Source organism: Anabrus simplex, chromosome 2 (assembly GCF_040414725.1).
Source record: "Anabrus simplex isolate iqAnaSimp1 chromosome 2, ASM4041472v1, whole genome shotgun sequence".
In the NCBI taxonomy this organism is placed as follows: Eukaryota; Metazoa; Arthropoda; class Insecta; order Orthoptera; family Tettigoniidae; genus Anabrus; species Anabrus simplex.
Window position 1 is genome coordinate 458138374 of NC_090266.1, and position 13896 is coordinate 458152269.

Genomic DNA, 13896 nt, shown 5'->3' on the forward strand with positions numbered 1-13896 from the left:
TCGTTGGATTAGAGTATAATCATGAAATATCTTAAATAATGGGACATGTTTCGTTTGGCATAGCGAACATCATCAGCCATTAATGCACAAAGACTAGGTCAGGGCCCTGAGTTTAGAAATGATCAAAATAGTATCCTCATATCAAAAGAGTAACCGTGTCATGATAAAAGAGTGATCATTAATGATCAACACAATATAAACAATAGAGTTGAGATTGTAACAAATATGTGCAAAATAAAAAAAGTATTTATCGTGAAATGCATTAACAGTAAACAATCTGTAAATTAAAAACAATCATGGGGTTGTTAAAGTATGACAATAGGTGTTGTGGAATTAAAATGTACATCAATGCATGAAGTGTGGATTAAATGAAAAGTTGTGAAGGAATGCCAATCTCACCTCACCTTGAACCGGAGCCCAGTTCACCATAGAGGACCTGGCGCGGTAGTCTGGTGACATTCATACAGCGCACATGTCGCGCCCATCTGAGGTGATGGTGATGGACCAATGCTTCTACTATCTTAGCACGTGCTTTCCCGAGAACTTCAACATTAGAGACGTAGTTTTCCCACTTGATGTTCATGATGGAGCGTAGTTTTTGGTGGTGAAAGCGCTCCAGCTTTTTGATGTCACACCGGTATAAGGTCCACGTTTTACAGCCACAGAGAAGTGTAGAAATGACTACAGCCTAGTACACCATTTGTTTTGTGCAAATTGTAAGGTTTTTATTCTTGAAGACTCTGTGTGATAGTCGGTCAAAGGCTACGTGGGCAGCACGAAGCCTGTTTTCCACATCCTGTTCTGAAGTACAGCTTTTTGACAAGATACTCCCAAGGTAAGTGAAGTGGTCTACTTGTTCTAGTTTGATGTTCGAGATGGTAATGTTAAATTCTGGGGTGTTAGTCCCTGGTGCAGGCTGAGCAAGTACCTCGGTTTTTTTGGCATTGATGGTGAGGCCAAAAAGGTCATATGCATCCTCGAAACTGTTGACTGACTGTTACAGTTCCTCAGGTGTAAGAGCCGGTGATGCGGTATCATCAACATATTGCATTTCAGTTACACAAGTAACACTGGTATGTCCTTGCAAGTGAAGTCTGGCCAAGTTGAAGAGGCCACCATCAAAGCGGTATTTAATCTCTACGCTGAGGATGTCTGTTGTTTCATAAAGCATGGCCGCCAGATACAAGGCAAACAGAGTTGGAGCAAGTACGCAACCCTGCTTCAATCAATGTGTGATTGGGAATTTTTTTTTTTGCTTTACTTCACACCGACACAGATATGTCTTATGGCGACGATGGGACAGGAAAGGCCTAGGAATGGGAAGGAAGCGGCCGTGGCCTTAAGGTACAGCCCCAGCATTTGCCTGGTGTGAAAATGGTAAACCATGGAAAACCATCTTCAGGGCTGCCGAGAGTGGGGTTCGAGCCCACTATCTCCCGATTACCGGGGAATGGTTTGGAGAAATTGGTTTGATGGAGAATCTGTCCAGTAATGCCATCATGAAGTACTTGCACCAGGCCCATAAAATGGTCAGGACAGCCAAAGCGTCTCAGAACTGCCCACATAGTGAGTCTTGGAACACTATCAAAGGCCTTTTCTGGGTCATAAAACACAAAATACAAAGTAGAGAGGCTTCTGTTGTTCTCTGCATTTCTCTTGCAGTTGCCTTGCACAAAAGATCATATCAAGAGTACCTCTGGAGGCTCGGAAACCACATTGAGACTCTGGTAGAGTCCTCTCGGAGATGACTTGCAGATGGCTAAGCCGGATCCTTGCAAGAAGTTTACCTACAATTGATGGCAGAGAAATACCACGACAGTTGTCACATATACTACGGTCACTTTTCTTGAAAATAGTGATGATATTGTCATTTTTGAAATTGCCGGGTACTCTTTGGGTTCCCCAAATTGATTGGATTGAGGGTCAAGAGCCTCGTTTTCAGAGGTAAGCCTCCACCTTGAATTAGTTCCAGAGGGATGTAGTCTGGTCCAGGTGCTTTCTAAGATTTCAGCCTATCAAGTGCCACACAGAATTCCTGGTAAGTTGGTGGCATCACCATCCATGGTTGATGGGGGAAGTTGTGACACATCCCGTTGAAAGTCATTGGCAGCAGTGGAGCTTCGGTTAAAAAAGTGGAGAATTGATCCTCCCAACGCTCCAGGATGTCTCTGCTATTTGTAAGGGTGTTAGCACCAGCAACTGTTTTCAGAGTTCCAATTGAAGAGCGAGATGGACCGCAGATCTCTTATTTCCACGTAGAAGTTCTGCATGCCTCTGGCATCAGATAGTCTTTGGAGTTCTAGAGCCTTGTCTTGCCACCAGTTGTTCTTCATTTCTCTTATTTGAGTTTGACACTTCTGTTTCAGAACTTCATCACTAATTTTCCGTAATTAAGATACCATATTTAGGCACACACTACTAAAAATGTATGTAATCAATCAAATAACAACATATATATAACAACTCGCACTGAATAGTAAACTATGAAATAAAATGAAATAGAATAGCAAAGCCCGTGAAGGTTTGTTTACAAACACTACAACAACAGTGCTCAAACAGACGGTTGGAAAACTGCACTCATTTATTTCCATGAAACTCTGCCCCAAAGATGATGTAAGTATGAATGAAACAATTCTTGGCTGCTGAGGACATCAAGAATGACAATATGTAGACTATCATGATATCTTTTCAAGAACTGAGGAAATTATGTGAAGAAATACGAACATGTCAAAGATCGACAGAGCCACTACAGCAGGGACCAAACTGTTGAATATTCAACAGTTGCCAGTTCTAGGATTAAAATGGTCTTCCTGACATGTATTATGAGAAATTCACTTCCTTTCAACTATGCTGATGACCTTGCTCTCGCTGTCCAGTCAGATAGTTTTGACGAGATAGAATGCACCCTGAAAGCTGCCCTAGAAGAACTCGGCAACTACTATGATCAAAACCAACTTGTGCCAAACCCGAGCAAAACGCAAGTTTGTGCATTCCATCTACAACATCGACAAGCCAACAGGAAACTCGCTGACATGGAATGGAGCTACGCTAGACCACTGCTTCCATCCCAAATACTTGGGCGTCACTCTCGATCGCAGTCTAACCTTCAAGGTGCACTGTATGAATGTAAAACAAAAGGTCTCTTCCAAGAACACACTACTTAGAAAACTTGTTGGATCTACTTGGGGCACACACCCACAAACTGTTAGAACTACTGCACTAGCCTTATGTTACTCCGCCGGTGAATATGCCTGTCCAGCGTGGTACAAATCTGTCCACGCAAAACAGATTGATGTGGCACTCAATGAAAGCTGTAGAATAATTACTGGTGTCCTGAAGCCAACTCCTCTCGAGAAAATCAATTACCTTGCCGGTATTGCTTCTTGTGATGTTAGGAGAGAGGTTGCTGCTAACAACGAAAGGCTTAAAACAAATTTAATGCCTTCACATCCACTCTTTGGATACCAACCTGCCCAACGAAGATTGAAGTCCAGGAAAACATTTTTAACATCTTCAGAACACCTGGAAGGATCATCGGACAAAGCCAGGATTACCAAATGGAAACAAAAGACCCCTGGCCTTTTGAAATGGATGGAACCACGGGAAGCGTTGCCTCCCGGTCACACCGAGGACTGGTTGACATGGAGGTCCTTAAACAGACTTAGATCTGGAGTGGGTAGAACCAGAGCGACTCTACAGAAATGGAACTTCCCCATCGATACGGCCTTTTGTGACTGTGGTGAACTTCAGACAACTGATCATCTGCTATGTTGTCCCTTGTGTCCATCAAACTGCACAATGGAAGACTTGGTGCTGGCTAATCCAAATGCCCTTGAAGTGGCCAAATTTTGGGCCGAATCTGTATGACATATTGTTGTAGACCTTTTACTTGTATATATTTGTTTCTTTTAAATGTAGTATTATTCTATTGTACTTCTGATTCGAATAAAGAAAGACTTCCTTTCAATGCAAGCATCACATGGCACATACTGTTGCAATCGTGACAGCACAAGAATTTTATCATAAGGTGATTTCCCTGCCTGACTACCTCAGCAGATGTTCGGCTGTGTATTGCCCCAACCTATGACAGTGACTGATATCGTTCATTGAGAGAACAATAGATAATTTATTTTTTAAGATATGGAATGATTTCTCACAAACATCCTCAGACTCTTTTTCTGGAACACTATGTATTATGGAGACAATTTCGGGTCTATATTGTTCAGCCTGGTCCGGCAAATCTTTTTTTTTTTTTTTTTTTTTTAAAGGTAAAGCGTCCACGTTTGTCTGCAGGTCATTGATTTCTGCACTGGCATGCGACTTGAATGCAGCAACATTGTTGCCCAGTGTTTGAAGTGTATTTAGTGGCACATTTACACACACTTTCTGCAGCTTATATTGCAGTTTGAGTCAGATGTTTATGAAGCGTTATTATAACTTAGAAATATCATTGTTTTGATCCCGTACTGGCATTTACTCACTAAGGTTGAAAGTGGGATTCCTCTTTTAACCTTGGTTGGAGCGTTGTTATTCCTGCGTCTCACAAGTCGCCTTGACAGTATACAATTTTAATTGTTCCCTTACATGTATTTTCTAAATCATACTTTCCACAAAGCAATTTTGCTACATATTTCACTGATTAACTTCTTGCAAAGGAGCATGACCATTTTAATATAGTATAGATACTTACGGTGCTATGGGACCATCGCCCAATAACCTCTGGCGTGTGACGTGCAATAACTGCCTGGAATTGGGAATTTTTGGAATCTGTGTTATTATTTCACCTGCTACTGCTTCTAGTGTAGTAAACACAGTATTAACATCAGGCAAAACAGGTAACAATGGATTCAAGATGAATTCATGTATATAAGGATGTGGTAATAATGCAAGTCGTGACACAATGCTTGTAACTTGAAGGCTGATCTCGTATGGCTGCAAAGAGAAAGAAAACCGATCTTCAATACTACACAATTCTATAGGGTACATGAATAGTATTCTTACTTTTTTCTCAAGTGTTGCAAAAACTTCATTACCTGATATGGTAAATGGAGAAGTCTTGAGAGAATCATACGAAGGAAAGGACCTTCATAAAACTGCTTTCCATGATCGGCTTCTGGTCGTGAATCTGAGCTACTTGTATCTGGAAAAGTAGCTTCAGTGGGCCATGAGTAATGACGGCTACGCATAATCCACATTTGATACTGTTTGTCAGCATCCTGTATATACTGCTCATATCCACATTCATCTGGATCAGTTGTAGAATGAAATTGTGGTGGTAGTAGAAACAGGAAACTAGGCACAAAAAAAAAAAAAAAAGTAAAATAAAAAAATAAAAATCCAAATCAAATGTACACATTATTATGATTTAGATCTGAGAGTGTAATATTTACTTCTGATAGGGCTAAATATAAAATAAACTTCTCAATGGGGGAAATAAAACTCTAAAACTAAAAAGAAAATAGTATAAAATTAACAATATATTGGGCAAGCCAGTCACTTCTTATTTTTATTCACGACTACCTGTTTTGCATCTGTCGTTGATGGATTAGCTTTTGTAATGGCAGTAGTAATGCCGTCCAATGGAGATGAGCAGCAGCAGAAGAGAAAGTACACGTCAACAACAACTGATAAATTAAAGGAGCTTAGGACAATGTGCCATCACATTTTGTTTTCTTCCAGCTCTGCAATATTAAGGCTTTCAACCTCCTCCTGCCCCCTTCCCAAAATGCCTTTTTCCCTTATTCTATGAGTGATGGTTCCTTCAAATTTTCTCATTTTGATAAGTCATCTTCATTATCTTCCATATGAATAGGGGCTAGTGACCATATGGTTTTGCCGCTTATAAAACCAACCACCACCACCACCACCACCATTGCCAATTAGTTTGTTACCTTGACAGCAGAACAATATTTCCACATACAGGTAGGTGATGCTCGCTGTTGATGGACTTCATAAGAAAAATCTAAATTTGTGAATATCTCCATTACTGTAGCTTGTATGGTAAAGATATATAACTGATTGGAAATTATATTTTTTGCTGTTATTTATGCTATTCAGATATACAGTAACTAATATTTCCAGAGATATTTTGAAATTTGTGAAAAATGTGTTGGTCAGGAGATGTAGCAAGAACCCAACAATGAGGTGCACAGTAACTCAAGGCCACAGTGGGGAGGGGAGTGTTTACGGACATCTAGTGTGAAAACCATGTGCTGAATATGTAGTAGTAAAGGAAGCTGAGTGTAGCAGTCATGTTAGTAAGTTCGGTTGTAGGGAAGTTCTTCATAGCCAAAGAAGGGAAATAGTGTGTAATTTATACAATTATTTGGAACAGGAAAACAGTGAAGAACCTGCTTATTTAATTCAATGGCATACATCCCAGGCTACGGGTATTTCAGTGAACAGTATTACAGGAATTTTAAAGGAAAGAGAGAAGTATCTCCACGAGGGAAAGCCATTAAGTACTCCCAATATTTAAAAGGCTATGAATGAGAACTACAACAGACTTCGATGATTTTGACAGATGTGTAATTTGCAGGACAGTGAACAAATACCACAGAATAGACTGAGAAAGGCCTACATGATTATGTGCTCTAAAGTCCAAAATTTTTCTGGCAGTAAATGGGCTTTAAGGAAGGTGATCAGAGATTTAGGTTTCAGCTTGTGAAAAACTGTGAATAACTTGACAGTATTGACTGAAAAATCTGAAATTCAATATTTGCATATAAAGTACTGAAGTTCCTTATCATTATACAGAAGTGAAGGACACCTGATGATCTACATGCATCTACATGAATGCATCGTACACTAAGTAACATATGGAGTGATAATCAGAATATGAATCTTCTAGCTCTGGGTTATAAGGGCCAGCCAGCATGCTATCAATATCCATGCAGGTGGTGAAGAGGGTTTTGTCCTAAACACACACGTGATATTTAAACAGGGTATAAAGACTTGAGATTACTATGACGATATGAACTTTATGAATTATGACAAGTAGCTAAAAACTGAATTAACACCCAACCTTACTCCCTTCCCCTAAATCTTAGTGATTGACAATGCTCCTTACCACAATGTTTAAATCAACACTGCAACGAACACCTCTTCCAAAAAGACAGATAAGATTGAACAGCTTACAACCCATGGAATTCCTTTTGAAACCAAAATGTACAAACCAGAATTATATCCGCTGAATGCCCCAAGAAAACCTGAGGTGTTGTAGGCCTAAGAAATGAATCCTAATTAATAATTTCTTAAAAGCATGTTTATATCTGTACCATGTATAACAGTACTAAAATTGTTTACTGTTAATTCATTTCAGTGGCTAGGGATATTGTCTGTCATCAATTGCTGACGACGACGACGACGACGACGACGACGACGACGACGACGACGACGACGACGACGACGACAACAACAACAACAACAACAACAATATAATAATAATAATGTAATGGTTTTAATGTACCAGACTACTTTTATGGTTTTCAGAGAACCCGAGGTATTGGAGTTTTGTCTCATAAGAATCCTTTTACGTTAGAGCTACAGACGCGAGGCTGTCATATTTGAGCATCTTCAGACTACCAGACTGAACCAGGCTCGAACCCACCACCTTGAGCTCTGAAAAATAGTGTTCTATCATCTCAGCCACATACCCTGATGGACCAAATATGAAAACTCTCGTTATTCTCCCGCTAATGTCATGGACATTTCATGTAGACAACTGTGCCACATCTACTAATCCACAAGATGAGCCACAAGAGTTCATTGAAAAGGCTAAGTTGATAATGGCTGATGGAAAGTTTGAATTAAGAAGGTGGGAAAATACTCGTTTCAAACATTTAGAAGAAAGAATAAGGCCATCATCTGTACTTGGACCGTTATGGAATCAAGTGGAAGATTCACTATCTTGTAATTACAAGAATCTTGTTATCTACTGCATGAGTGGTTGACCCCATAGGTTTTAGCCTGTCAGTCACTCATCGTCCAAAAGTGCTTCTAAAAGGAAGTTGTAAAACCAAGTTGGAATTGGACACGAAGATTCTGAGAGTTGAATAAGGAATTCATCAAGTGGGTTGAAAAGCTGCCAGACTTAAAGTTAAGAGTGACTAAATGGATTTCCTTTGAAGAACATTATTCTTGCTCATTAAACATTTTCTGCGATACTTCAAAGTTTTCATATGCAGCTGCGGTATTCCTACGGTCTAAAGATAGTGCTAGTGTAATGGTTCAACTGCTACAATGTAGATCAAGAGCTGCCCCTCTGAAGAACACAACACACTCAAGACTCGAGTTAATGGCATGTTACATTAGGGTACAACTGCCCTTACATGTCAAGAAGAATTTTGAATTGTCACATCTGAAGGAGTATTATTGGATGGATTCCATCTCTGTTCTGTACTGGATCAGGAATAATGAGCATTGGGGTACCATTGTGAAGAATAGGGTTAAAGAAATACGTGCCTACTCAAACAGCACAGATTGGCGACATATCCCAGGTCAAGATAACCCAGCTGATTTGCCTTCAGGAGGCTTCAGTGTGCAAAGGTTAATCGAATCCAGAAGATCGTGGGAGGGGCCAGAGTGGTTAAGGTATGATGAGAACAAGTGGCCCACAACATACTACTAGCCGAATGAAGAAGAAATAAGCCAAGAAAAGGGGAACTACTACTATCATGTCCTAATCGCCCTCGTCTGAAGATGAATGGTACCTTAAATACTTCCCGAGGTATTCAAGAATTACACAAACTCAACTTCATGGTCCGTATCGCACTTTAACAGATTCACAACTATGTACTTTTTTATTTTCCACCTTGTCGATACATTAGTTGCTTAAGGCAACTTACTGGTTAAAAGTAGTACATGTTTCGTAAATTATTAACATCTTCAACCACATAACACTGTTAAGATGAAAAATTCATATATTGACAAAGTATCAATGCTTTGAGAGAAAGTGTCCTTAAAAACAGCATAAGAAGATTAAATGACAACTATACCGGGAGGTACACCCCAAAGCCGCGCATTCAAATTCAGCGCCTAAATGAACTCCTCTATTGGTAAAACAGTGAAAATGAAACTACACCAACTTAGAACTTTACTCAGAAGATGTCACCACAGAAATATGATGTAATTTTGTTATTGTACAGTTTCCTAAACTGAGTGAACTTCTCCTTCTTTTGTTTGCCATTCATCAAGAAGTTTGGACATTCTCCCATAGATGACACTACAAAAACTTTATGATCATGCCCTCTGGTGCAAAGTTAAAGAAGTTTTGTATTTCTAGGTTTTTGTAACTGATTGATGTTCATTTATTTTTGGGTTGGCAATATTTCCTTTTTATTTCTGCCAGTTTTCAATCTAGTCAATCCCTAATCTCTGTAATTTAATTTTCAGCCTATCACCGGCTTCTTCTTCTTCTTCTTCTTCGATTCTGAGTGTTACTTTTGAAATCTACCAATAAAATTGAGAGGGTGTGGCTAGTTTATTCTTGAATGATCTCGAACCTTCCCTGAGGGTTTATAAACTGCGGCTTTTCTCGTTTCTTGGCCAAGTGATCGACATCTATCTGAGTGTGTGCGTTAAGCAGGAGGCGGGCAGCCTCTTTCGTCGGCAGCTAGAACATCAACAAGGTAATGGCCACATAATTTTATTCTTTCTTGCTACCTCCGCAGTTTAACCCAAAGGAAAGGTCCGACTCTTTAGTTATGTAACCAGCTTTTCTAAAATGTAACTCTTCTGGCTAATGTAAAACCTTCATAAAATCTTTAACTGTAAATTGGGGATAGAGAGTGGAGTACCCTCTCGAGCTCCCCTTCATCTTGGTTTGAGGTGCCTACGTTTTTTGTAACTTTTCGTTTCTGCAATGTATTAAAGTAATTTCTATATGAGTCACCTCAGTAGTTTGGGAATAGCCCCTGTTTCATCGGCCTAGAGCCCCTTAGGTTTTTTAGTGTTCGTATCTAGGAATGCAAGTATACGCCTCCATTCATTTTGTGTTCGGGCCATTAATTTAACCTGTTATTCTTATTCCATGAAGGCCCAGTAGGATGGGTTTTTAATACCCCTGTAAAAATAAGTTCCATTTGTAAATGGTGGTTTGAGAGACCCGAGATTGATGTAATGTTGCCTTGAGTAGGCAGTAAGAAACGGAGAGCTGGTTAGTTCTTTTTCAAGTTTTGTAACTGTAAAGGGTGCCTCTGGAAGGCCAGATACTGTATTTAGGGAGCAAGTGCTCTGTGAATTAGGGAATTTCTGCCCTTGACTTAATAGGCCCCAATTTTTTTTAACTTAAATTGTGTAAACCGAATCCAGTATCTCCGGAATTGTAAAATTGGGGGCTTAAGGCCCAAAGTGTTAAGGTTCTGAATCTTGGATTTTTCCCAATCTTGTTTAATGATTGCTACTTGTACCTGTAATATTGTCACGAAAAAGATTGTTAAGTTTGGTTTCAGAAAAGAAATATAACCTTCTAAAGTTTTAACTCAATTTTTGATATTATAGATAGACCCATTCACCCCGGCACCTTCTTTCACCTCTGCGTTCCACAGATAACCCCGGAACAACAACATTAAAAACAAAATACTCATGTGAAAATATATAAATTGTTTTTACAATTGAAAGCGGTTGTCAAGGAAACACTTGTACAATAGTCCATAGAGAATATGTCCTGATAAATATTCTTTTCTTAAAAAGTTCATGTTAAAAAAAGCCAATTTATAAATTAAAAATTATACATTTTTAATACTTTTTTAGTAATTGAAATTTTAGTAATTCCAATAGTAATAAAACCATATTATGAAACCTAGATTTCCTCATTTTGACAATTACAAAAAATGTATAATTTATAAATTGCCTTTTTTAACATGAACTTTTTAAGAAAAGAATATTCATCAGGGCATATTCTCTATGGACTATTTATTGTACAAGTGTTTCCTTGACAACCGCTTTCAATTGTAAAAATAATTTATATATTTTCTCATGAGTATTTTGTTTTTAATGTTGTCATTTAATCTTCTTAGCTATTTTTAAGGACACTTTCTTTCAAAGCATTGATATTTGTCAATACCGGTATATGAAATTTTCATCTAAACCAGGGCCTCTCAGGGTGCATGCGCGCGGTGCATGCACTGTGCACGGTGCAAAAGACGACTTGGCTTGGTTGACCAGAGTGCAGACCCCCACTCCTCGATTTGGAGCAATAGCGCTAACTCTCTCTTTCCTCACGCCTCTCTCGCTCGCTCCGCCTGTCTCCCTCTCCCCCACTTGCGCCGTAGCGCTCCAAATCCGGGCTGAGTTGAGCCGAGTATAGCCGAGTAGAGCCGAGCATAGCCGAGTAGCCCAGAGACGAAGCGTTGATCCGAGCCATACCGAGCGGCACCGAGCGACACCGATGCACAGTGCACGGAGGTCTTGCGCCTCGCTCTGCACGCGTGAGATTTTGGGCGTTTGAGAGGCCCTGATCTAAACAGTGTTGTGTGGCTGAAGATGTTAATAATATATGAAACATGTACCACTTTTAATGAATAAGTTGCCTTAAGCAACTAATGTATCGACAAGGTGGAAAATAAAAAATGCTTAGATGTGAATCTGTATACAAGAATTGTATGGATGATCGCTTAGACACATCGGTTCCGTAAAAACACCAAATGTAAAGAAGACAGGCTTCAGTTGACCGAGTTGTCAGTAACAGAAATAAAGAATGCAGAAATAAAACTCCTGAGAAATGTACAGAACGACACGTTTCAAAAGCGAGAGAAATCAGACTTCAAAACTCACTGTATGCATTCCAACATGAGGAAGGGCTGTTGAGAATCAACACCAAGACAGGAAGAAGAAACAATGAAGAAGACTTTAGATGTCCCACATTGTTGCCACCTGAACATAAAGTAATAGCTTTACTTGTAAAGGAAGAGCACTTGAAAGCTTCTCATGCAAGAGTACATACCCTGTTATCTTTCCTTAGAGAACAATTTTGGATCATAAAGGGAAGGAAGACAATTAGTAGCATTCTGTCCAACTACCTCAGATGTAGAAGGTATGAATCAAAGAATGGTGAAATGTAACCTGTGGAACTTCCGGAAGTCTGAGTAAGAGAAGCCTGTGTATTGCAAGTGGTCGGAATAGATTTAGTAGTTCCATTGCACCTAAGAGGTAATACAAAACTGTGGATAGTAATCTTTACATGTGCTGTTGTCTGGGCAGTTAGTTTTGAACTAGTTACCTTGCTTTCTGTGTCTATTTTTATGATGGCATTATCTAGATGTGGTAGGCCATGTGATATATGTAGCAACAATGGCAGAAACTTCCATGGAACAGAGAATTTACTCAAGACACTTGATTGGAAGAAGATAACCAAGGAGCAACACTTTTCAAAAATGAATGGAGATTCAACCCATTCACTGAAGCCTGGTGGGGTGGGCGGTGGGAGCGAGTCGTTCATATGGTCAAAATGTTGTTGCGACAGGTACTCGATCATGCCTTTGTAACTATGAAGATATGATGATCCTTATTGAATATGAAGCGGTTGTAAATTCCTGACCATTGATCTACACTCTTGTTCATGAAAACCAGAACACCTTGAAAGACTACAGATAGGAAGTTCTTATTCACAGGACATGTGCATTAGTATGTTCTGAAGAGATCATTAGCATTTGAACCATGTCAGCCTTTGGGTTCAAGGTCCACATCAACATCTCTGCGCACCACCACGACTGGTAAAATGTGCCTGCGGCTCTCATTGTCGCTATAAAGCAAAGGTAATGGATCAATGTGACTTGAGCAGATGTGCAGGATGCCTTGCAGATGTATGTGAGAACCGTACTGTCAAATGAATGCGTTTGAAAGAGGGCGTGTTATTAGCATGAGGGAATGTGATGCATCCATCCGGGAAAATGCTGCTTGTGTGGGATGAAGTGTGTTGGCAGTGCAACGGGTGTGTACAGAATGGTTCACAGAAGGCCACAGAACACGACGAGATGGGTCTAGTCTCACCACCCAGACCACCCCCCAAGAAGATCGACACCTCATCCGAATGACATTGCAGGATAGATCTGCATCCTCCTTGGCTCTGGTGCAACAGTGGAACAGTGTAACACATCATACACTATCAGGAGTGATAGTCCGTCGCTGTTCATTACGGTCTGGGTTACCAGCGTGTTGTCCAATTCTCTGCCTACCTTTGACTACTGTGCATGAACATGCTAAACTGCAATGGTGTACGGATTAACATCACTGGGGACAGGAATGGCAGCAGATAGTGTTTTCGGACAAATCCATGTTCAGTTTGTTTGAAAATGATGGCCGCATTTTGGTTTGCCGCAGACAGGGGGAGAGGCATCACATTGACTACATTCGCACAAGACATACAACACCAACTCAAGGCCTTATAGTGTGGGGTGCTATTGGGTACAACCACAAATCACAGTTGGTTCGTGTCCAGGGCACTGTGACCAGTATGACCTACGTGAATGACATCCTGCGATCTGTAGCCATACCCTTTCTGCACGACACCCCAGACGCCATATTTCAGCAGGACAATGAACAACACCTTGTTGCTGCACGAACACGTGCCTTCTCGTTGTCACAGGATGCCAGACTGTTGCCCTGGCCCGCCCGATCACCAGACTTGTCGCCAATCGACAATGTGTGGGATATGGTGAAATGACGGATGCAGCGCTGTGACCCAATGCCAACCACCAAAGATGAATTGTGGAACCAGGTGAATGCAGCATTGATGGGTGTACCCCAAACGACATTCGCGCCTTATACGCGTCAATGCAATCACGCATTTAACAAGTTAAAAGTGCCCATGGAGGACCCAGTGCCTACTAGGCAACAGGACACATGCTAAACCTAGGTGACTGAAATGCTAATTGTTTCTGCTGAACATACTAATGA

General features: G+C 40.3%; 1 protein-coding gene across 7 annotated transcripts in view; it reads right to left on the reverse strand.

Moving 5' to 3' along the window:
• Positions 1-13896, reverse strand: part of LOC136864187 (FHF complex subunit HOOK interacting protein 2A) — a 354492-nt gene that overhangs the window by 100196 nt on the left and 240400 nt on the right. For 6 of the 7 annotated variants that reach the window (XM_068226194.1, XM_068226197.1, XM_068226196.1 and 3 more), the window contains 2 exons: positions 5034-5292; positions 4691-4932 (listed from right to left, as the gene is read on the reverse strand). In XM_068226194.1, coding sequence (XP_068082295.1) covers positions 4691-4932; positions 5034-5292 — 501 coding nt within the window. Of the gene's footprint in view, positions 1-4690; positions 4933-5033; positions 5293-13896 lie in introns of those variants that run through there. The other variant, XM_067140854.2, reaches the window with a different exon arrangement.